We start from the raw sequence: 26,177 nt of genomic DNA on the forward strand, positions 1-26,177 counted from the left end.
ATTCCTAATGATTAGGAAACATTTTGAAATTCCACTTTACAATACATCAATTTATTTTTTTCCTGTTAATGTGCCCATCTGATATGGACTTGCTATAGAACACATTCATGTGCCGCTGATTCAGCCATAGGTCCCTTGCTGGCTTTTTTCCATTGCTCAAAACACTTATCATGAATGTAAACCCCATCAACTCTTACCCCCATCTACACTATAAATCTGACTGAAAAGAAAATACTGGAATCAGTTTCTAATTCAAGAAAATAATTGCTTATTGAAAAAAATCCCAACCAACCAAAGCAAAAACTAGGAACAGCCTTTGCAACTACTGCATGAAATGAAGACGTTCACAAAGGCTGAGAGTACAAACTACAGCTTGTTTAAGATGGTCAAATGCACTAGTTAAAAAAATATTGGGCTTGTTCCCCCTAAATTTTCATAACTGTTTAATAAAAACCTGTCCTTTTCTTTTGTCTGTACTCTCAACACCTGCAGAAACACTTCTATCCCATTTCCTCTTGACAGAGTCAGATATTGCTTCTGTCTCTGTTTCACCACGCAGTTAAATAGCTGATCTGTCTTCCTCAATATATTTTCAGTATCCTGTTGTTCTAACTTATTTCCAGAGCACCTGGGCCACAGAGAAAATAAGAAAGGGGAAGCAAAGAGCAATGCTAGCAGATGATGGATAATGCCAGGAGAAAGCAAGTTCAACAGACATTAAAAGAAAGTGATGCAAGTACTTTGCAGGATGAATTAGGCTGGATATGGAAGCTTAGCAGAACATAGGTAAGGATTTGAAATTTAGCCTCTGCTCCCAGGGACTACTACATAATTCTCAATCCCCATATAATGACAAACAGCAATTCTTACTGTCAGCAATCTATTTCAAGTAAGGAGGGCTGTGCAAAGGCAAAGCTATGGCTTTGTATCTTCTCAGGTAGGGAATTGCACTGAGCCAAGACTCCCATACTTTGAATGACTGCTGTAACAATAACCTAAAGAAGAAAAAAGAATGTGCTGCCAGTGTTGAAAGTGGTATATGTTTATGGAAAGCTGAACCTGAACTCTGGAACGACTTTACAGGAGCAAGAGAGGCAGGAGTACCTAGTTTGGATCATTTTAGAAGGACCTATGCTCTGAGCTGCTTTGCCCTATCAAGACTGAGGTGGTTTCTGGGCACGCCAAATACCTTCTGTTACATTAGGAATGTTAAAAGTTCAGTATTAAAGGAGATGCAGTAACTTTAATGGACAGTTGAATTGAGATTTTGAGGATTTAATTTGGATTTATGGATTTATGTGTTTACAATCCCCTAAGTAATTTCTTTTGTATCTCAGTTCATGTCTATACAACAAATCTACTTTATATTCTTTGAATCTTTGATGCAACTGAGATTGCAAGCGTTCCTATGCTTTTTTAGGTGTTGGATTGGCAGCTTTCCCTGCAGTCAAATATGCATGGGCTTTACTGGTGTTTCTGAGCCAGTTTTCAGGACAGGCTCCATATATCTTATATATTGATGATGAATAATAAGAGATATACAGATCTGCTTTCACTTTGAAAAAGGTCTAAGGTTAAAAATAGCAAAATTTGCTTAACAGACCAAGAATTAAACTGAGGCTCTTTTCTGCATGCTAACAGCAATAACACAGGGAAAATTCACTTGTTGGCTCACACATCAAGACACCTTGTCTCCATTGTTTGTGCCTTTCACAAAACAGCCTTAAAATAGAACTCTTATACTGATGCATTCAGAAAATAATAGTAATAAAGAAAGAGGAAAAGTCCTCCTAGTAAACAACACTAGATGTATTTAGAGAGCCAAGCAGAAAATCCAGCATTTTATTTTAAGATAAAGCTAGAATTTAAAGGAAGATAAACCAAAAATGTTTACACTTAAATTTTATTTAGCATTCCCATTTATATAACATTTGCCCAGTGACAGTATTTATGAGTTAAACTGTATTCCAATATTAGTGAGAGAACGTGGGTTTTCTTCATCTTCCAGAAGAAACACGCTGTGATCAGCGACTGTAATTCAAGGTTAAAGTTTCTCCTGACTCTTGTTCTCTTCATGCAGGAGCTGGTTTAAAACACTGCTCTGTTTGAGCGCTTTTAGATTGGATATGTCTTCACTTACAACAGGGATGTCTTCACTTTGATCCTCCGTTATCAGATCTTCACTGTCTGACAGGGTACATAGGAGTGTATCATTTTCATAGGTAGGAAAATAATACCTGAAAGCAACAAGGCATAATTACTAGGCAGTCACATTTTTTTTTTTGAATGAGGCACAGCATATTTTATGAGATCAGATCTGGAAAAATGAAAAAAGGCCAAAGGAGAAAGCCTGGTTGTCTGGAATGAGAATAAACATCACATCCAAAAAACCAAAATCAACTGGCATGTACATCTCAGAAGAGCTGGCAACAGACAAGCCCTTCCCCTTACTTTACCTGGATGTTGTCACAACTGAAGCCACAGACCTACATTAGTCCCACAATAAATGTTGAAGTGTTTGATTTAGAATGCTCCTTGTGCCCTACCACCTATGGCATCATCCCCCAGACCTACTCAGCCTATTTTGTTTGAACTGGTGTCAGGTTACATTCCCTCTCAATTTGCTGTGGAGAAAACTAAAGGTAAACAACCAACTTGTTTTGATGCTAAAATTAGGTAGACATTATGCATATATCTACATGAGAGATGCAAAAGATGGGGTTTCATTTCGTTAGAGAACCATATGTCCACAGTGTATATTTACTAGCGAAGAATTATGTGCTGCATGCCTATCGCAGGCATGAACTGCATCTCTGTAGGGAGCCAGTGGCTGGAAGACCTCATGCCTGAAAGAGGGACATTTGAGGTGTCACTTTTGTACGCAGATTCAACCTTGATGCCTTGATTCAACCAGGAGGGAATGTGGTCTGAGTATGTTCTGCACAACAGCAAGAACAGGCAAAAGGCAATTTTGGAACAATAAACTTCTCTAGTGTACTGACTTGATGGTGCAGACACAGCTTATGGGGACAGTGCCTTCTGGATGCATCTTGAAGAGCAGTACCCCATGTTCATTTAGTTTCAGACAGTACAGAGATTTCTAATTCTGAGTGGTTTTGAGAGCACTTATTATTTAATCTGGGGCTGTAGAGCTGGGTAGCGCAGGGCACTGCTGCTCTCGGAAAAAAACCCTGGAACTTTCAATTTATGGTTTTACAGAAATTATCAAATAACCATATCAATACTGGAAGAAACAGGCTTGCCCTTACTGTGGTTGATCCCATGTAGATCTGGCTGGCAGGAATGTAATGTGTTTGGTCTTTTCCATATGACTTATCAGTCCTCCTTTAGACTGAAATGTCTCCTGGCAGTTGTAACAACGACAATGATGGATTTCTCTTCTAATGAAGTTTACTAGCTTTACTTGCTGATAGAAGTTCAGACCTGGAAGATACGGTAGCAGACAAGCACTTAGGATACTTAAACCTTTAATTTATGAATCCTTTCTTAGATTAAGCATAAAGACTGGTAAGACTTTACTGAAAACCACCATTGCCTGAATTCTGTAACTCAGCAAGTTAACTGAACAAATGCTTTTTCCTAGGTGCTCCTTCCTTTAATGTAGAAAGTGTGCAAACACTTTTCTTCTCAGTCTACAGCAGAAAGCAAACATTGGGCAAACAAAGCTTAGGGTACAGCCTTTGAATTTGCAAGGAAGTATTAACAACTGTAACAATGATAATGATAACTTTGATGACTGAGATACCTGGGGTTGTTTAGTCTTGAGAAGACTGAGGGGGGATCTCATCAGTGTGTATAAATATCTGAGGGGTGGGTGTCAAGTGGAGGGGACCAAACTCTTTGGTGGTGCACAATAATAAGACAAGGAACAATGGGTACAAGCTTGAACATGGAAGATTTCACCTCAACAAGAGGAGAAACTTCTTTACAGTGAGGGTGATAGAGCACTGGAACAGGCTGCCCAGAGAGGTTGTGGAGTCTCCTTCCCTGGACACATTCAAAACCCATCTGGATGCATTCCTGTGCGGACTACCCTAAGTGATCCTGCTTTGGCAGGGGAGTTGCACTGGATGATCTCTGGAGGTCCCTTCCAACCTCTAATGTACTGTGATAATGTGGTAATAGTAATACATTCAGGGCTCCAGCAGCCAGAACTGAAACTCATAGTGTGGGTATTAGTAGAAGCTACTCTGCACAAGAATCCAGTGGTTCAAATGAAAATAGCACACATCCTTGGCATTAACAACAGTTTCAGAAAAAGAAAGCATTCTTGGTTTTCTTTTGTAAGCAGAAGCAGTTTCCATAATGGAAAAGTTAAATGTCTGAACAAAAATCAAACCAATAGAGTTGTTTTCCACTGTTCTTATGATGTGGTTTTCTCTATAATAGTGGCAAATGCTGACAATTACAGCATCTCTTTACTCACCATGCTCTGACTTTATTTTAGGAAAGTCAAATCCATGTGATTTCTGGAGAAAAAAACAAAGGAAATAAAAAAATATCATATTTCCACTACTTCTACTATTCCAAGTTAAAAACAGCTCATCTCTTCATAGACTGACACAAACACATGCATACAGACACACAAATGCCAACACATGAAATGAAGCCCTGAAGTTTCATTTCACTGCATACTTTCATCTGCTGAACTCCAATGTTCTGTTAAATAGTTTATTAAAACTAAAACACAGATAATAGCAGTTAAGTGTATTAAATCATTAAGCCACTACAATATTAAAGATACTACCTCTTCACTGCCTGTAACAGCCTGTACACTCACAAGTAATAGCTGTTCATATTCTCTGTGTAAAACTGGACTCCTCTACGTATTTTAGAGAACAGATGCTGGAGGTGCATGTGGTTTACAAGCATCTTTCTTTTTCAGTTCTACACTAAAAAGGGCATTCTAATGCAGCAACTAATTTGTTCTTACCAAAGATTCTTGTAATGGGTTGGGGCAGACCCCCCTCCCCACTACGTGCAGACAAACGGATTGCAAAAGTGATGGAAAGTTTAAATAGAACAGTGAGTGCGTGCAGAGAACTAGAAATACAGTGACAAGAAGAAACCCCAAAACAGACCCAGAGAGATCCCATCCCCACCTGAGGGTGCACCCAAAACCCCCAGGGCTCCTCCTTCCCTCCCCCCCCCCCCACTGCTAGGCTAGTCTCAGCTGGCCAGATCTGAGACTGCCCATCCCCCCGTGGCCTTGTGCCTAACCAGGCCCATGGCCGGGAGATCTCTCCCCCAGTTACCAGGTGGCGGAGAGGAAGGAAAGAGAGCGTGCTGGACTCCGCACTGGATCTTATAGTGGTGCAAAGGATTGTGGTAGGAAATACTACAAAATTTCCTGTGTCCACCCCTCTGTGCTGGACTTCTGGACACAGGAAACACCCCTGTAGCAGAGGGCACCCAGCCCAAACTACAACAATTCTCCAATCCTACTTTTAAATTCCAAAATGGTCAAAGAATTTTTATTAAAAACAAGTCTTACCTGCATGTGAAGATACAGTTTTTCTGTGGTGTCTGTCTGTTGTTCACAGAACAGGCAAACTGCACATACAGGATGCTCTTCCCAGTCAGACCAGTCTCTTAATGGACAGGAGTCAAAAGGATGAATTTTGTTGTGGAAAAGAGAAAAGACATTTTGAGGGAAAACACTTCAGGTTCTGCACTCAGACCATTTGAACTAAATCCAGAGAAAATGAATACTTCAAAGGGGCGGAACACACATGAATAGAATCTGGTTTACAGTCAAAAATTTTTACAGATTCAAGAATAAATAGGCAGTTACTGTTGGGTAATTCCTGTGTTGACAGGCAGTAAGCCCTACTTGAATGTGCTTTCATTAATAAACAAATCTTAACTCCAGTTTTCATCCAGTGTGGCAAGTAATCAAATACTGTGTTCAGTGGTTATTTTTATAAGGTCTTTTAAAATTCTTTCATACCTTTCTAATCTTTCAGTACACCAGCCAAAGACAGAATCATCAGGCAGAGTTCACTCTAACTGTTATTTACTTATCAAATATTATTATTCCTGAAAGTGACTCCCATTTACACCACATTTAGACATGCACATGGGGAAAACTTTGCCAACACATCTATTTAGAACTCCATTACTACTGAGAAATATTATTGCAACCAGCCATAGTCAAACAAAATGAAACGCAGGTCTCAGACAGAACCAGGAAGGTTAGGGGCCCTGACACCCACAAATTACTTCCTGCTTATTCAATTCTCTACAGGCAAGAAAGCCACTGTGCAGTGATCTGAATGCCTGGACTGCAGAAGAGAGGTCAGTGTTGGCCTCAGTCAGAACTGGTGACAGGTTTCCTTCAAAATCTAGTAATCAGACTTTTCCATACTATTTACTTCTCATGCTGATGTTTTTGATTTTACTCTCTATTTTTAAATTTGAACAAATCCTGCTCAACTGGGTTTTAGTAATTGCTTCCAACAATGACAGACTTTCAAGTCTTTATAATGGGCACATTATACACTTACTCTTCTAAGTTATCTAGCAGTTCTCGGTCATCCTCTGACTGCACTTCCTCCCAGGACTTTCCAAATTCCTGGGGAGAAAAAAGAAAAGAGCAAAACCATTTTCCAATTCATGTCACAATTTATATATCGACTGAATGAACATCTGAGAAGTCACAATCAACATCTTATTTTGGATCACTTTTGTATTTCTTTGGCACAGAGGTCTCACGAAGAGGCTCCAAGTCCTAAGGTGTTCCTGAGGTGGGTACGTTACCACTGTCTTGAGTTTGCCACCACATTTGCTTAATCCAATCTGCCTATCTTGCTCTTTGTGTAACATATGCTGCTTAATCAATGCAGCTATCACACCCGAGACTTCACCTTGGATAGCTACACCAGTCGGTGCTCATACCTTGTATAGGGTTACATTAGTAAAAACACACAGTGTAATCTTGGGTACAGAGTACTCCAGGAAGGCAGTATGAACCAGGGCATAGATTTCTGAGCTAGACTCCAGTTTTCCTTCCATCCCCTTCTCAGATGTGAATGTAAGCACAACTATTCAATGTGTTCTGTTCTCCCTTTCACCTTTTGTGTTGTTTATTTTTATCTTAAAGACCTTCATCACAAAGTATATCACAATACATTTGTGCGGTGTTCAGCACAATGCCAAGCACTTCCAGCATGACTGCAATAAAAATAACAGGCAATAAAAAGCTGAAGCACTCTACTGAAACACCAGCAGTATCTTTCCTCTGATTCTTTTTGCCTTTAAAAATAAACCAGAGCAAACTAACCAGTAATCAAAATAGGTTTTTTGAGCTCCTATTTTTGATGGCTGTGAAGGAGTCACAAACACCATAGCTATTAAAAAGATCTTTCTTTCATTTATTTCATTTAAATATTCTCTCTAATAAATATATTTAATAACATCCTCAGTAAAGAACTGCTACTATTGCTTTTATGGTTATTTGGAAAAGAAGGGAAAGATACCCATCATTTAACAATTTAATGAGAACTTTCAAAGCTGTTAGTGTCTGTCAGGTAAATGATAAACAAATGTCTCTAGACAGCTTTAAATGTAATGTCATCATATATTACAGAATCAAAATACAGTAATTAATTCAGTGATGCTGCAGCGTAGTGTGTAAACTCTCTGAGTTACAGGGTAGACTCATTAATGTCACCATTACTGTGAGATAACACAAAGCCATTAACACCTCTCACCACATGTTCTCCCAGCTGCACACTAGTTTCCTAAGGCTACTAATGTTAACACCTTAATGAAAGGATAGTGGCTCACAATCACTGCAGCATGAAGAGAAATGCTCACAGTATTTCCCTTCATCTTGAAGTATATGTGCACAAAAGACTAAGTTCAAACCAGCAGCCAATGTTAAGCTTCACCTTTTAATTAAAGGTGAAAGGGAAAAGCCAGGCAGAAGCTTTGTTATTGTTGCTGTGTTATTGTTGCTGTTTCTTTCAGGTATTTCTGTGATGAGAGCAGATAACAGCTTGCAGAAGGTCTCTGTTTCCCTCATCTATTGATATTCAGATAAAAATATCCAAAACCAGCAAAAAACCCCAAACCAGAAAAAGGCAATGTCTAACCATGTCTTGTATCACTGGAAAGTTGCATGGTGAATGGGTAACTACGGACACTGCGATGAAAGTGCACTGAAACTGAGCAATTAGGTGGAAAAGAGTTCTTCAAAACATTCTTAAGGCTCTTCCAGTTTATTAAGTTTTTCTGGTTTAAAACTCTTTTGTAGTTCTATGGATTGTCAGGCTTTTGGGACCAAGGGTGCCTTTGTTAAGCATTCAACTCCTCTTCCTCTTTCATCTAAGATGCAAGAGTTCCCACCAATCATCTCTAGAGATTCCCAAGAAACTCTTAACAAAACCAGAGAAAACCCCAAACTCGATATTCTCAATAGCTCAAACAGTAGAAAACATATCATTAAAAAAATTTGCAGGCCTTGCTATATATTCAAGGTAAACAAACTTTAAAAAAAAAGCCAACAAAACTATTTGCGTACCTCAGACAGGAGGTTCCTACACAAAAGAGAGAGGAGCATGCAAATGTGTGTGATTTGATTTCCAAAAGAAAGTCTAAATGCAGAGAGATTAATTGACTCACAGACAATTTATCTTCTCAACTTGAGTACAGCTTTAAGCATTCTGCAGGGAGAACGTCTGCACGCTTCACCGAGGCAACATACGCCAACCTGAGAAGTGCTGAGACGGGAGAAACTAGGAACAGCAGCTTGTATGTCAAGCAGTTTTCCCAAAAGAACAGTTACTGAACTACATGCAAATGTACTTCCAGGCCTAGGGAACTCAGAACTCCAAACAGATGCTGATTTCCCCTGCAAATTTAGTCTTATCCATCCTTTCACCTGCCTTACTGCAATCATCTGAATTGCTTTATATTGTTGCAGACCTCAAGATGTTTTGTGACATAGAAGATGTGGTCTCACTCCAACCTTAATTAATAGACATTGGATTAATTTTAATATGAAGTATTTCCCAAATTGGGGGAATTACTTAGTCCTGAACCTTTATCAGCTGATGAAGGGTTTTCCTTTACTGCTTCACAAAATGTACACAGTGTAAGACAAAACAGGCTAAATATAAAAGGTACCCCCTGCAACAAAACATTCTTCTCCTGGTCAACAACTAATAACAATATTAATCATAATGATTTAGGGCTTGACAACAATGAGAAGACATCTTTTTATTTTTGAGGAAAAGCAGGGGCTTTGTGAAACAAGTTTTCTAGTAACAACTAACATTTTTAGCCATCTTCTTCAGACATAGGTGTATTGATTGTAGCGATGCTACGTTACTGCAGATATATGCCATCAGTCAATTTTGAAACAAGCATTGTTCTTCCTACAAAGGAGACACTATACTTGAAGTGCTGCTAGTAACAACCAGGTGAACACAGAAGGGAAGTCCCTGTCAGTCTGGGTCCACCTCAGTTCACTGGGCTATGAATAAGAGAGTTTTACTATTGCCTTCTGCTTTTTTATGGCCTCCAGCATGCACCACTGACTACAATGTTCTTCCCTCTCCATTTTCACTTGGCTCTTTGTGCAAGGTGAGCCATGAGACCACAGGATAACACAGGCACAGAAACATGATTAAGTTGGAAGGATTTTTTCTGAGAAATGAAAAATAAGGTACCCTACATACATGTCCTGGATGCATTGGTGCTCAGTCTTTCACCCTCTGCTGTCAGTTGGTCTTTTTGAATTTACACTTCAAGCCTTTGAGAATAGGACTGGTATCACCTCTCATACTTACAGAATGCTGACAAAGACCTCCAAATCCACTGGGGAAGTGACCCCACTGCCTTTCAGGTAATTTGCATGATTGCAAAACTCCCCCTTCAACTTAATGTAACTATATAATAATAAACTTCTGACATTTGCTTATGAAAGAAATCTATTACACATGCACACAACAAAAAAAAAGTTATGACTCCTACTGAATATCACACATAATACTCTTAACAATAACCTGTGAGCAACAGAACATGTCAGTAACATGAGGGTAGACAAATCAAAACAGCTTGTAGGTCATGACAGAAGCCACAGAAAATATCAAAATACCAGAATATTGCCAAAGGAATTTGCAATTATATTTCTCAGCACTATGCCAAGCTGGAAATTTAGGGGAGGGAATTACCAACACACAGACATAAAATGCGTGTTACAAACCCAGGTTCTCACAACTGCACTAAAAACACAAGTGAAGCTAAAACAAGAATGGAGAGAAAGGAAGGCGGCAGACAAACCTACTGCTCTAAATGAAATCAACGGGAACTTTGCCATCAGCTTAAAAACACAAGTAGGAACTGGCCAGAAGATCATGGGGCAATTCAGCAAACATTCTCATGACATCTGAACAAAAAGCCCTTAAAGTCTCTCAGCCCCAAAGCCACAAAATAAAGGAAACTGCCAGTTCCCACTTTGTAAGACTATTCTAACACAGTGCTTGGTGAAGCAGTGTGCAAAGGAGAATTATTCTTAAAAAAAGAACAATGATGTTTGTAAGGTGGTTGTATTAAAGAGACATTAATTTAAATAGCTTAAGATGTGGTTGCTGACAGAAAAGCTTTATGGAGCACACCCTAAAAGTAAAGTGGCTAAGACTGTGATACCTTGATGCTTATCATTAGAGACCTTTATTAGAATAACCTTTATTAGAATAAACCAAACCAGGTTGGAAGAGACCTTCAAGATCATTGCGTCCAACCCATCAACCAATCCAAACCACCTAAACAGCTAACCCATGGCACCAAGCACCCCATCAAGTCTCCTCCTGAACACCTTCAATGACGGCGACTCCACCACCTCCCCGGGCAGCCCATTCCAATGGGCAATCTCTCTCTCTGTATAGAACTTCTTCCTAACATCCAAACTGAACCTCCCCTGGTGCAGCCTGAGACTGTGTCCTCCTGTTCTGGTACTGAGCGCCTGGGAGAAGAGACCATCATCCGCCTGTCTACAACCTCCCTTCAGGTAGTTGTAGAGAGTGATAAGGTCACCCCTGAGTCTCCTCTTCTCCAGGCTGAGCAACCCCAGCTCCCTCAGCCTCTCTTCATAGGGCTTGTGTTCCAAACCCCTCACCAACTTTGTTGCCCTTCTCTGGACTTGTTCCAGCAAGTCAACATCCTTCCTAAACTGAGGGGCCCAGAACTGGACACAGGACTCAAGGTGTGGCCTAATCAGTGCAGTGTACAGGGGCAGAATGACCTCCCTGCTCCTGCTGGCCACACTGTTCTTGATGCAGGCCAGGATGCCATTGGCCCTCTTGGCCACCTGGGCACACTGCGGGCTCATGTTCATCCTACCATTGACCAGTACCCCCAGGTCCCTCTCTGCCTGGCTGCTCTCCAGCCACTCTGACCCCAGCCTGTAGCACTGCATGGGGTTGTTGTGGCCAATGTGCAGAACCCGGCACTTGGATGTGTTCAATCTCATGCCGTTGGATTCTGCCCATCTGTCCAGCCTGTCGAGGTCTCTCTGCAGAGCCTCTCTACCCTCCAGCAGATCAACTCTTGCCCCCAGCTTGGTGTCGTCAGCAAATTTACTGATGAGGGACTCAATGCCCTCATCCAGATCATCAATAAAGATAACATAAAAAAATAGATCTTTACATCAAGATTCATTCAGTAGTAAATTCTAAATCAGTACACATGTCCTTTCAGGTAAGGGGTCCAATCCATGCCTGTGGAATTATGTAATTCCTCTGACCATTTAGAGCAATGTGAAGCACTGATTTTTAAGAATCTTTGAGAACTTGATAAGGCTTGATAGTACATGTTAAAAATTGTGAAGTGCTGGGGAGAGGTACCAAAATCATTATTATTATGCAGACCTTGCATAATAACTAGAATTCACCGAATATAGACTCAGCTCGAATAAAAGAATCCTACCACATTAATTAGAATCTGCTGTAGCCTACATATATCAAATGAGCTAAAGCACACTAAAAAGGACCTGGAAGGATTTAAGAATCTACTTCATAGATTCCTACAAGAAAAAGGACCATCCATGGTCTGGGGGAAGATTCAAAGCCCTCCAGAAGATTCTGTAAGTTGTGATGAAGTGACAGTCTTGTGAGGAGAAAAAAAAGTGATCATTGCTGCTTGTAGTTGCCTAGAGCATGGCCACCAGGTCAAGAGAGGTGATTCTGCCTCCTTCCTCTGTTCTGGTGAGACCCCACCTCAAATACTGTGTCCAGTTATGGTGTCCCCATAATAGGAGGGACACAGAGCTATTGGAGTGAGGCCAAAGGAGGCCACAAAGATGATCCAAGGGCTGGAACACCTTTCAACCCCTAACATGCTGTGATTCTATGAAAATACCAACAATAATTAAAGAGGACAATGGCCCTGACCTGAGCACTGTCCTGTGATTGTCCATACTGTTTAAGAGTTTGCATGTTTTGTGGTCATGCCAGCAGTACCACACAGACAATACTTGGATGTGGTTCAGGAAGTATATAAGCCAGAGATCAGCCTCAGTCAACAGCATGGTCCAGAACCACCAGTTTTGGAGGTACTGGAAAGAGTTGGAAAAGAGGTTAGGTATATGAGTATGAGTCTTGCTGTTATATTTACTCAGGCATATTTTGCTCATTATGCTCATTAACATGACACAGCCACTGTGTCTGCACTGTTGTTATGACCTCCTTGCATATCTCTATAATTTCTGAAGGAGCACATGGTGATACTGTGCTTCTGGGCAGTCATCTATCTCAATTTCCTGATCAAAGCTGGGGCCGATTCAAATTTGAACAATGAATGCAAATTAGAGACAGAAGGTAATTTAAAGAGGATGGCAAGTTCTGCAAACATAAGATCAACTGCAACACTAGTAAAGAAGAAAAAAAACATTAAAAATAACTTAAATCCATTACATTGCTAAATTCAAATCTGCTAACTTGCTGGGAAGAATTGAATGCTCAGTTCTTTTGAGAAGCTGGGAACATCTATCCTGCAAAACTTCACGACTATTTTCCCACTGTGCAGCAAGTACAGTTCATTTTTTAAAGCAGTGATATTTGAATATCTAGAAAAGAAAACAGAAGCCTCAGATCATTGGAAGGACAGTATACAGGATCACAGAAGGAGCTCACTCCATCCTGCATAGAAGGTACAGTGATTGTTCAGGTGAAATACAGATATTTCTGGTACAGAATGTAGCAGCTTTTGAAGCAGCCTCTGTAACTGTGAGATGAAGATAGAAAGTGAAAATCTGTTACACACACACACTTATACACACTCTCAAAGGCCCAGAATAAAGAATATTAATAACTAGTAACATACACCTACCTGGAGGCTAAACACAAACACATTTTCTTTCATCTATGTATCTTTCATTTTCCTCCTCTTTGCATTTAATTTATACTCTGAAGAGCACTTCCAGCTTAAGGTTTGCAGAAAACAAGCTCAAAGCCAATAGCATTAGAGTTAGACCTCCATTTAGTTCATTACTCATTTTCCCTTCTGGTTATTAAAGCAGAAACTGCACACTAATAACATGGTGATTAGTATCTCTTCAAGCTGCATTCCTGCATCTCTCAAAATCGATTCTCAACAACAAATGCTTACTACCCCTTAGCTTAACAATTATCCAGAATATAATAACACAAATGAGCATCTTTCTTAAGAGTCCTTCACTTGATTTTTGACCTTTGTACTAATTGCTGGTTTAAAATATTCACTTTTTACAAGATATTGTCTGTATCACTTTAGTCAATTTACTAATTACTCAAAGAATCACTTACCAAGTAATTAATGACATAAAATTTGTCATAATCTTTGTTTTTGGCATTGATTCTGCGATGCTGCTTCTTTCTCATGTGATCTTTAAGTGTGTTTTTGTCTCTGAAGACTTTTTCACAGTACAAACACTGCAAACTAAGATACAAAAGAAAATATGTCAGCATGTTAAAACAAAAATAGTACAAGATCATATTCTTAAATAAGGTGGAGATATGTACAGTAAGATTAATCCTAAACATGTGAGAGCCAGCTGAATGAAAGTTTACTTGAAAAAAAGGCATTTATATGACAATCTTAGATTACTGTAAAGTCAAACAAGGAGTTGATAAAAATGACATAAAATGAAAATATAGATAATAAAAAGTGTACTGTTTACTGATAATAAAAAGTTTACTGTTTACTGATAATAAAGTTGGGTGCCACATCCAGCTGGCGGCCAGTCACCAGTGGAGTCCCCAAGGGATCAGTGCTGGGCCCCGTCCTCTTTAACATCTTCATTGATGATCTGGATGAGGGGGTCGAGTCAGTCATCAGCAAGTTTGCAGATGACACAAAGTTAGGAGCAGATGTTAGTCAGTTAGAGGATAGAAAGGCTCTGCAGAGGGACCTTGACAGACTGGACAGATGGGCAGAGTCCAGTGGGATGGCATTCAACAAGTCCAAGTGCCGAGTGCTGCACTTTGGCTACGGCAATCCCATGCAGAGCTACAGGCTGGGGTCGGAGTGGCTGGAGAGCTCCCAAACAGAGAGGGACCTGGGGGTGCTGATCGACAGCCGCCTGAATATGAGCCAGCAGTGTGCCCAGGTGGCCAAGAGGGCCAATGGCATCCTGGCCTGCATTAGGATTAGTGTGGCCAGCAGGAGTAGAGAAGTCATTGTGCCCCTGTACTCTGCTTTGGTTAGGCCGCACCTTGAGTACTGTGTCCAGTTCTGGGCCCCTCAGTTTAAGAAGGACATCCAAACACTTGAACGTGTCCAGAGAAGGGCAACAAGGCTGGTGAGAGGCCTTGAACACAAGCCCTATGAGGAGAGGCTGAGGGAGCTGGGATTGTTTAGCCTGGAGAAGAGGAGGCTCAGGGGTGACCTCATTGCCCTCTACAACTACCTGAGGGGTGGTTGTGGCTGGGAAGGGGTTGGTCTCTTCTCCCAGGCAACCAGCACCAAAACAAGGGGACACAGTCTCAGGCTGCGCCAGGGGAGGTTTAGACTCGAGGTGAGGAGGAAGTTCTTCACCGAGCGAGTCATTCGTCATTGGAATGGGCTGCCCAGGGAGGTGGCGGAGTCACTGTCCCTGGCGGCATTCAAGAGGAGATTGGACGTGGCACTTGGTGCCATGGTCTAGTCATGGGGTCTGTGTTGATAGGTTGGACTCGATGATCCTCGAGGTCCTTTCCAACCTAAGTTATACTGTGATACTGTTTCCCACATGCAAAGTGGGAGAAAAGCTTTATTACTGAAAATTGTTGCACCAGGGCACAGGAGGACTGCTGGGTGGTCAACATATGAACTCTTAACTCATCATGTACTTATACTGGCATCCAATCCATAAGTAACTTTTTCTTTGTAATTCAGAATGAAAAAAAACCCAACTAAAAATCAAGTGATATCTTTATAAACAATTTAAACTAACCCCAAAGTTTTATATTTCTAACTCAGTAGGGAAGCTAAAGGAAAGCTTGGCTGGGTGACCAGCAGGTTTTGAAATCCTGAGAAATAAAAATTAGTAAATACCTTGATACACACATTTGTGTATATTAAAATACATGTCTAAGTACATAATTGCATACATGCATACATAGACATGAATTATTATATCACAGTATCACAGTATCACAGTATAACTTAGGTTGGAAAGGACCTCGAGGATCATCGAGTCCAACCTATCAACACAGACCCCATGACTAGACCATGTATATACATATACACACACATTAATTGGGGTGAAAACATCTATCAACAAACTGTTTACAGCAGCATGTCTTCCAATTAAAACAAAGCAGAAGTACATGTCTTAAATTCTCTGTTACAAGTACTGTAAAATAATTGTTCTCTCCATCATAGTATCAACTGACACCTGAAGGTTCAGCCTAAAAAGAATTAAGTGAAGCCTCTTGACTCAGAAAGTAGCCTATGAGGGCAATAATCTGCATTTCACCTTAAATGGACATTTCCCTGAAATATTTCCCTGAAATAGATAGTGGTAATTTTTTTTCTAGCAGAGCCCTGAGCTTATAGGAACATCCTTGTTTGATGGATGGGCCTCTAGTTAGCCAAGGTGCTAAAACATTTTTCTTATAAGGATGGTTTACATATTCTGCCAAGGTGGAGATAGTTTCTGGGGATGTTTGAAAAATTATCTCTACAGCAGAATGGAGAAAACTCCTAGAAAATAATTTCTCATTACACAAAAGCTTTGGAGCTCTGGCTATGTCTTTGTATTGGATATGCTGGCTACCAGGAAAAACAGTAAGATGGGAAGGATAAATGACAGGACTTTAAGACATGCAAATAACGGATATTAAAAACCATGCAGTGGCTCTTGAATGAACATTATAAATTCTTCCCCCCCACAGTCCCCCCTTCTTACTCACAGATGAAAGCATGCTTCTTTGTCTAGTCAGAAGGAATTCTAACAGTGTCTTCCCCTGATTTCCCCAGGGTTGAAGATATAGATGTTGAAGAACAAAATTATTTTCTTACTTAAACATTTGCCCCCACAAACCCCAATAATATTGTGCCTAGAAGGTCTGTACCTACACCCTGAAAATCCTCATGCTACTTCAGCCAAGATGCATCCAGATTCCCCTCAGCTATTGTGTGTGGAACAGCAGTTCAGTATTCTCAGTATCTTTTTGCCTTCCAAGAACTGCTGTAACATTTAGGCTCAGTGTAAAAGAAATTTTTAGTTCCCCTTGCACTTGCAGCCTCAAAATCTCTATATTGCTTTGTTGGTGACTCAAAGGTCAGATGGCAGAGTAAGTCTATGAACTTTTAATATCTGCATTGCTCCACATGTTAACAGCAAATGTTTGCTCTACTTTTGAGAATTATTCCCAGGAAGAGTTCATAATGTTTTCCCTTGGCATATGCAATGTAGTCATTCATGCTAACTGCCTGAAACAAAAATTTTCTCTTCTTAATTATATTTTCAGGTACTTTTCTTCCTATGAAGTCTTAGCAGTAGGAGGAGTGGCCTTTCACTGATTTGGAAGCAATTTCAGCATGTGCATAAACTACAAGGAGGACTGGCTTTGAGAAACCACTATCCAAATGAAAGACTCAGGTCCTACTGATCAATAGTAAAGCTGAGTTTTACCAGTAAGCATGGTAACTCAGTGCACTAGGCAACAAATGATACATAAAAGGCATTCTTAATACACTCTTCTGGAATAAGTTAATGTATCTGTTGTGACTACATGCTCTTTGTATGTGTGTGACTGAATTGGACAATGTTGCTGCCTGTTCTGTCCTTTGAATTTCTTTTCTTTCATTTTTTCTATTTTTGTTTCTCAGATGTACAAACCAATGGATCCTAAATTTACTTGGAAGGATATTTAATCTAGTTTCCATCTCCCAGTTTTCACAAATCCCACTGTTCTGTGGCTTTTCATAACTGAGCCTGAGAATGAGGCAAATTTTTCCTGCAGCCTATGTTTAGATTGTATTAAAATCTAATAAATTTCTTAATGCTACAGTTTGATTCTTAAGGAAGTACAACTTCTGGTAGAGCCCAATTTATATTTGAGGCATACTTCATACTGTCCCATTTATGAGGTCCATAAAGGCACTTAGATACTTGCAAAGGAAACTCAACGTGAAGATTTTCTTGGTCTTTGCTACCCAAGTTCTTCTCCCAAATTCCCCTTTTAACTCCTTTGGTCACCTCAGGACTATGTGTTTCTGAGGCAGTGTACACATTGGCTTTCCCCTTCTTCTCTGGGTCGCACTTTGTAAGCAGTAGAGAAGGGAGAGACCAAATATTGCACATTATTGATACAGAGAGGCAAATGAAGACTGGTATAAGAACTTGGATTCAGTGATTAAAGACATGTTTAGCAAAAAGATTGTTATAATGAGAAGGAGGAACATTAACAGTTACAACAAAAAGGGATGTGTTATTATTTTCAGAGGAAATTGTGAAATGTGCAAGAGAACTCACAATAAACACACATTTTCTCTTTGTTTCTTCTTAACCAACCATGGACATTGGATTAATCTTAATCCAATTTATTGCCAAGCTCAAAAAAAAAATATGATCTAAGACCATTTCAAAAGAACAAGACAAAAAAACTACTTACTTGTCGAGCTTCTCCTGTAATACGGCCAAAAACTCACAGCAATTCACAATGTTGTCCGGCAACCCGATATTAAAAGCATGCTCTCTTGCCATATGATTGAGCAGGACAGATCTGCAAGTGATATCCAAAAAGAACATTACATATTTAGATACATATGAGAATTACTCAAATAGTGACTCAAAATACAACAATTGCTCTAAAAATTCATAAAAGTCAATGTATTAAACAAACAATAACAATGTTATTGCCACTGCTAGGAAAAATGAATGCCACTTTACTGAAAAGTTTACCATTTCAACTGCTTAATCCACATGCATGAAATAATCCTTTAAACAAATATTAAAATGCAGTTTATTTTAACTCTCACTGTTAGCAAAGCTCATTTACTGACCTGAACAAGAATATCATGTTTGAAATACCTGTTTTTAGAAACATTCCAGAAACCTATTTGTCAGTTTTCTTTATGATGGTTAGCAGAGCAGAAATTCTTGGCTGTGATATGCTTTTACATCAGTATTGCTTCCTGCAGCATTAGCAACACCAGCAAGCACTCCAAAGTATGGATGAACAAACAGTGGATGTTCCAACAAGATATTTTCTGATAGATCTATACTGTTTAATGCGTTAGCTGCCTAGTATCTTTATAGACCTTAACTTCTGCTTTTGGAGTCTAAATATCCAAGAATTGACACTGCTAAGCCTTGCTTTCACCACAATTCTGGCATGATTTTCAAATCACGTGTTCTACAGATGGACAGATGGGCAGAGTCCAGTGGGATGGCATTCAACAAGTCCAAGTGCCGAGTGCTGCACTTTGGCTACGGCAATCCCATGCAGAGCTACAGGCTGGGGTCGGAGTGGCTGGAGAGCTCCCAAACAGAGAGGGACCTGGGGGTGCTGATCGACAGCTGCCTGAATATGAGCCAGCAGTGTGCCCAGGTGGCCAGGAGGGCCAATGGCATCCTGGCCTGCATTAGGATTGGTGTGGCCAGCAGGAGCAGGGAGGTCATTGTGCCCCTGTACTCTGCATTGGTTAGGCCGCATCTTGAGTACTGTGTCCAGTTCTGGGCCCCTCAGTTTAAGAAGGACATTGAGACACTTGAACGTGTCCAGAGAAGGGCAACAAGGCTGGGGAGAGGCCTTGAACACAAGCCCTATGAGGTGAGGCTGAGGGAGCTGGGATTGTTTAGCCTGGAGAAGAGGAGGCTCAGGGGTGACCTCATTGCCCTCTACAACTACCTGAAAGGTGGTTGTAGCCGGGAGGGGGTTGGCCTCTTCTCCCAGGCAACCAGCACCAGAACAAGGGGACACAGTCTCAAGCTGCGCCAGGGGAGGTTTAGACTCGAGGTGAGGAGGAAGTTCTACACCGAGCGAGTCGTTCGTCATTGGAACGGGCTGCCCAGGGAGGTGGTTGAGTCATCGACCCTGGAGGCGTTCAAGAGGAGATTGGACATGGCACTTGGTGCCATGGTCTAGTCATGAGGTCTGTGTTGATAGGTTGGACTTGATGATCCTCGAGGTCCTTTCCAACCTAAGTGATACTGTGATACTGTGTGATACTGTGATACCTGTTAGTAAGTAGAGGATGAAGTTCTTGGGGGGTGAAATGACACAAATTTTGCTATACTGGGTAGTAAAGAGAGTAGGACACTCACACAACATTGGGATGACTTGCAGGGAAATGAATCTGGGTCCTTCTTCCTTTTCAGAGTACCAGAACTATCCATGCAAGCAGGCATTCAGAGACAAGATTCAGTCTCTTCAGCTGAAACTGATTTACTATGTACAAAGAAGTTTTTTTCAGAGCAAGCACTTGATTGGAATTGCTGCTTGCACTTGAGCAATGCTACAAAGCACTCTATTCTCACCCTAATTTTTTTCACTTCTTTTCACCTGAACTTCAAATTTACACTGGTTTGGTAAGGCTGGAATAAGAAAATGTCAGACTGGACAGAAATATATTCTAACAGACATATCAGCATAAATGCCAATATGCCATTCTGGGGTGTATTATTAGAAGGGGTGTGGCTAGTAGGTGAAGTTCTTCTCCCCCTCTACTCTGCCCTTTTGAGGCCACATCTGGAGTATTGTGTCCAATTCTGGGGCCCTCAGTTCAGGAAGGACAGGGAACTGCTTGAAAGAGTCCAGCACAGAGCCACAAAAATGATTATGGGAGTGGAACATCTTCCTTATGAGGAGAGACTGAGGGAGCTGGGGCTCCTTAGCCCCATAGTATCAGCCAGGGTTGGAAGGGACCACAAGGATCATCTAGTTCCAAGCCCTCTGCCATGGGCAGGGACACCCCACAATAGATCAGGCTGGACAGAGCTTCATCCAGCCTGGTCTTAAACACCTCCAGGATACTAAACCTAGAGGATACTAAAGGGTGACCTCATTAATGTTTATGAATATGTAAACAGTGAGTGCCAAGGATGGAGCCAGGCTCTTGGTGAAGCCCAATGACAGAACAAGGGGCAATGGGTAGAAGTTGAGGCATAGGAAATTCCATGGAAACAGGAGGAAATTTTTTTTCACTGTGAGGGTGATGGAACACTGGAACAGGCTGCCCAGGGGGGTTGTGGAGTCTCCCTCTCTGGAGATATTCAAAACAGGCCTGGATGTGTTCCTGTGTGACCTGGTATAGGTGATCCTGCTCTGGCAGGGGCTTGGACTGGGCGATCTTTCGAGGTCTCTTCCAGTCCCTAACATTCTGTGTGTGATTCTGTGCGATAAACAGCATTTCTTGCACTAAAACAACTGTTGAGAAACTCACTCTTTAAACTGGTTCAGTTCCTAACTCCAGCATTGTACTTGAAAAAATAAAGAATTGAGGACAGAGTCTACTTAAAATGGCACTGGATTTGAAAGAAATACTTGTCACGGGAGATAAATGTGAGGAATTCTTTCCACGTGGCATTGAGGCATACAATTCATAGTTTTGTTGTAGAAAATCTTTTAAAAAAATTATAATCTTGCTGATGGAATGAAGTAATAAGCTTCATTATTCATTCTTTTGTGGTGTGGTTCATTATGACAGATTGAGTTGGTGGTAGGCTGAACATGAGCCTGCAGTGCGCCCAGGTGGTCAAGAGGGCCAGTGGCATCCTGGCCTGCATCAGGAACAGTGTGGCCAGCAGGAGCAGGGAGGTCATTCTGCCCCTGTACACTGCACTGGTTTAGGCCACACCTCGAGTACTGTGTCCAGTTCTGGGCCCCTCAGTTTAGGAAGGAGGTTGACTTGCTGGAGCGTGTCCAGAGAAGGGTAATAATGTTGGTGAGGGGTTTGGAGTACAAGCCCTGTGAGGAGAGGCTGAGGGAGCTGGGGCTGCTTAGCCTGGAGAAGAGGAGGTTCAGGGGTGACCTCATTGCTCTCTACAACTACCTGAAGGGAGGTTGTAGACAGGCAGAGGTTGGTCTCTTCTCCAGGCAGCCAGCACCAGAACAAGAGGACACAGTCTCAGGCTGCACCAGGGGAGGTTCAGGCTGGAGGTTAGGAGGAGGAAGTTTTACACAGAGAGAGTGATTGCCCATTGGAATGGGCTGCCTGGGGAGGTGGTGGAGTCACCATCGCTGGAGGTGTTCAGGAGGAGACTTGATAGGGTGCTTGGTTGCATGGTTTAGTTGAGTAGGTGGGTTGGATAATAGGTTGGACGCGATGATCTCAAAGGTCTCTTCCAACCTGGTCTATTCTATTCTATTCTATTCTATTCTATTCTATTCTATTCTATTCTATTCTATTCTATTCTATTCTATTCTATTCTATTCTATTCTATTCTATTCTATTCTATTCTATTCTATTCTACTAGACCTGAAAATTAATTGTATCATCTGCCTCCTACCATTAGGCACTAAGTGGTTCAATTACGTTAAAACCATAGACAAAGACACAGAGTAGATACAAAACAATAAACCAAAAGCAAACAGGTCAATAAACAAACCTGTTTCCTGTGAATTCTTGATCACAGAACATACACATGCTATGAAAACTTGTGTCATATCTCTCTCGTTGTTGCTGTTCAAGAATTTCTCTCTATGAAAAGAAACAGATAAAAATAATCATTCCATCACATAAACTTATACCTCTTTATCCTTACTGGTAACAATGAACATATAAATGTGTATGAACATTAAAATGTGCTGCTAATATAAAGCAGATGTTACTATTTTTCAGTGTGGGTTCTCACAAAAATTGTGATTTTTTTCAAAGGTATTATGAGCTGTAGTCAAGTTCCAGTAAAATTCTAATAATATACAAGGTGCATGGAAAGAAATGCAATCTGCAGTGAGATTGTATGCAGCTGTTTAAATGACTCCATATTCAACAGCAGTTTATTGATTCAACTCACAGTTCAGATTTACCCAGTGGAATGATAAACTCAATTTTACATGGCTATTGCCAAGCAATCTAGAGGATTTTTTCAACGTACAGGACTAGTAACGAGACTTTTCTGCAAGGAGCTATGGCATGTAATAAAGTGAGGGAAAGAGAAGCTGATTGCCTTCACCACTGGTTGTGTTTAAAGTAGAGCAACAGGCTAGGCTAGACACTTTGAAACACTTGACCGCAATTTTCCTAAGCATAACAAAATCGTGCAGCAGGTGATTTTCTCTGCTGCTGCAACAGCAACAGTGCACTCATACTGTGGAGTTAGTACACACCTCAGATGGAAAGGCCATAATCATCTGGGACACAGGAGAATCTGTGTTTGGATTAAAACTTAGCATTTTTTCAGCCCAGCATTACACTACCTTGTGTTTCTGTTTTAAGCACTGCTAACTGGTAAAGGATTTATTTCCTGTCAGTGTAGAGGTGTTACTGCCTGCTTCCTGACACTGAGAGATCCTTTCTGAATTTCTTAGGGGCTTTTCTCAATCTCTTTATCTCCTTAAAGCCTGCAACAGTGGAGCTTTGTGTTTCTCACTTACTTCTTTAGTAACTCTTTGTATGGATAAAGGCCCAGATTCCACAAAAAAATAGAAAAGAAATAAAAAGAAAAAAAGGAAAAATAACCCCACACAATCCCAAATAAAAAAATAAAAAAGGCAGGGGTGGGGGGTGGGGGAAGAGGAAGGTTCATCTTTACAGGCCCAAATATGTCTTGCAGTATGGATGGGCTGGTGTATCACATGAGATCCTGCTGCCCACAGAGCCATTGCAGGAGGCTGATACTGAGCAAATAAATGTGCTGTTGGTTTCTTTCCAGCAAGAGCAGCATGCTGTACCCAGTGAAAGGCAATGGGATGAAAAGGATGCCTGCTGGAGAGTACAGGAGCAAACAACACCTGAGTACACTTGTCCTAGATCCAGGGGCTGCTGTGGGGCACAAGTGCATCTTGCCATAGCCTGCTCTAGTGCTCATACCTGAGCACATAATTTGGGGGGCTCTAGCTGTTGCACACCAGCTAAGAGTGTGTTCTCTGAAAATGAAGATCCTGAGGCTTTTTTGTTTGCTTTGGTACTACTCGGTGTACGTTTTCTGCTGGAATTGTGCTCAGCAGCACCTGCTCAATTCCAGGCCATATCCACTCATGTCCTGCTGCATTATGCAAAACATCAACTAAGAGAAATATAAATTTTCAGGGCTGACTCCTGAAAGAGATAAATAAACCATAACACATCTTGTGAGAGTGCTTCAGCAGAGATGCAATTAAATGTGGATATCTGCCTGCTCTGCTTGGGCAGCAAACACACAGCGTGTCAGTGAGAACCGAGGCTTTCTCTGTCACCTCTCTCCACTCAGCAGCACATCTGACATGGCTTAGATAACTTTGAATCGGAAGGCACCTGCCTGTAGTTTATATACTTTGTAAAATGCACTAGAACTGATCTAAAAGAAAATCAAAAGGTATCACATATAATTCAAACATTAAGGTTGTGTAAACACCCTCCCATTAACTTTATTCCAAAGTAGCTTCCTAATTGTACTCTACTAGGAGGGAAAAAAATATTCTGCAATATTTGGCTGCTTAACTCCAGATTCTCATTTCATACAAATTGCTTACTGGAGTCCTGGTGTGCTGCTACTCCCAGTTATGCCTGAAGGGGAAGAAGCATACTGCATACTCCACAAACGGTGATCCTGTGGCGCTACTCTCTCCCCCTTCCTGTTTGACCTTACATCAGCATGCTCAGCAGCTGAGAAGCTTTGACTAACCCAGTAGCATGGCTTTTATCAATTTACTCAACTTAGTTTAAAGGTAGACACTCCTTTTATCAAATGTTGGCACCATTTACTGCTAGAGAGAACTTGCCAGCAAGCAAATCTGGTACTTGCACAGGGGAGAAATTAGAAGCACATCTTCAAGTCAAGTACAGTGAAAGCAAGAGAAAGCAAGAAGAAAGCAAATCTTCCCTGCAGATGCTCCCAACCATTCATTCTAGCTCTGCTCCACTGCTGAGACTCCAAATGGAAAATAGCAATTGCAATAACTTGCATAAAGTAAGATTGTTACAACTTGCATAAAACTTTTGAGCTTTTTCTGAGTGAAGACTTTCAGCTGGTGATGGAAGTCAAGCTTAAACTGCAGTTCAGCCACGAATATTTTCCAAAACCTTTCAAAGATACTGTGTCATATCAAAGTGTCAGAGAATGAGAGAGGCAAAGTCACATGAGGAAAAAGTAAGCAGATCACAAAATAGACAAAAAGTAGTTTTCTTTTCCCATAATGAATAAAAGAATTGATCACAGGCAGAAAAGGTAACCCGAAACACTAGAAAAGTAAGTGAACCAAATGCCATAGCTTGCTAGCAGGAGGGTATTTTACAATGCTGATACAGTTATTCAAATAATTCTGACCCCCATCTCTTTTAATCTTTTTTTTTGAGATGTTGTGACAGCTATTTGTCCTCCACTCTTTTTGCCCTATTCTGTGATTTGCTAACCCGTCCCATCGAAATCCATTACTTCACTGAACACTGTCAAATGAGTTGTGAAACAATCATTGACAGAACAGAAATCCCCACTGACAGAGAGCAGAACTTAAATTACTGAGGCTTTGAGTCTAAACTCTTTGTCCTCACAAGCCTCGTGAAGCTTTTAAGATCAACCAAGTATGGTCAAAACTAAGTATCACTAGATGACAAATTCATGGAAGCACATTTTTAGACACAACCTAGCTGAAATAAGCAGTAGATATAGCTGTGGCAGTCAGTAGTCCCCCATGGAATAGCTTTGGGAAAATTCATTAGTACATAAGTACTTGATCACCTTCCAACATGGTACATGGAAGGTGCATAGTACCGAGCATATTTAGAGGCAACAAAAATAGAGTTGTTTTTCAGGAATACTTAATGTATTCAGTAAATAAAATACATTTTTAATTCAATTCTCCTTTTTTTTTTTTTTCTGTCTGCAAAAAAAAACCTCTTCTGCAGCTGTTAGTCATGTATTTTCAACTATATGGGTGATTTGCCACTAAAACAATCCAACCAAATTACAAAATTACAATGTATTCTGTGTTTTAACTTATAAAACAAACCAAATTAACCAAATTAACTTATAAACCAAACCACATTAACTTATAAAACCAAACCAACTCCCTATGAGGAGAGGCTGAGGGAGCTGGGGTTGCTTGGCCTGGAGAAGAGGAGGCTCAGGGGAGACCTTATTGCTCTCTACAACTACCTGAAGGGACGTTGTAGACAGGCAGGGGCTGGCCTCTTCTCCCAGGCAACCAGCACCAGAACAAGAGGACACAGTCTCAAGCTGCACCAGGGGAGGTTTAGACTGGATGTTAGGAAGAAATTCTTCATAGAGAGAGTGATTGCCCATTGGAATGGGCTGCCTGGGGAGGTGGTGGAGTTGCCATCATTGGAGGTGTTTAGGAGGAGACTTGAGGGGGTGCTTGGTGCCATGGCTTAGTTGATTAGATGGTGTTGGATGATGGGTTGGATGTGATGATCTTGAAGGTCTCTTCCAACCTGGTCTATTCTATTCTATTCTATTCTATTCTATTCTATTCTATTCTATTCTATTCTATTCTATTCTATTCTATTCTATATAAAAATGGTAAGGATGTACCTATATTTATATCAGAATGTTCATCTCTAAATATACCAGCACACTAAGCTGC

General features: G+C 40.8%; 1 protein-coding gene across 2 annotated transcripts in view; it reads right to left on the bottom strand.

Moving 5' to 3' along the window:
* Window positions 1-1,824: 1,824 nt before the first annotated feature.
* The window catches only part of ZNF277 (zinc finger protein 277), a 57,620-nt gene continuing 33,267 nt past the window's right edge, over window positions 1,825-26,177 (bottom strand). For both annotated transcript variants that reach the window (XM_068169978.1, XM_068169977.1), the window contains exons 5-12: window positions 22,043-22,134; window positions 18,105-18,215; window positions 13,809-13,941; window positions 6,528-6,595; window positions 5,516-5,612; window positions 4,448-4,490; window positions 3,270-3,444; window positions 1,825-2,237 (exon numbers count right to left, since the gene is read on the bottom strand). In XM_068169978.1, the coding sequence (XP_068026079.1) occupies window positions 2,045-2,237; window positions 3,270-3,444; window positions 4,448-4,490; window positions 5,516-5,612; window positions 6,528-6,595; window positions 13,809-13,941; window positions 18,105-18,215; window positions 22,043-22,134 (912 nt within the window). In that variant the 3' untranslated portion in view covers window positions 1,825-2,044. The remainder of the gene's footprint in view (window positions 2,238-3,269; window positions 3,445-4,447; window positions 4,491-5,515; window positions 5,613-6,527; window positions 6,596-13,808; window positions 13,942-18,104; window positions 18,216-22,042; window positions 22,135-26,177) is intronic.

This window comes from Melanerpes formicivorus, unplaced genomic scaffold (genome assembly GCF_026170545.1).
Source record: "Melanerpes formicivorus ecotype bairdi unplaced genomic scaffold, bMelFor1.0.p_v2 SCAF_3, whole genome shotgun sequence".
NCBI classification, from domain to species: domain Eukaryota; kingdom Metazoa; phylum Chordata; class Aves; order Piciformes; family Picidae; genus Melanerpes; species Melanerpes formicivorus.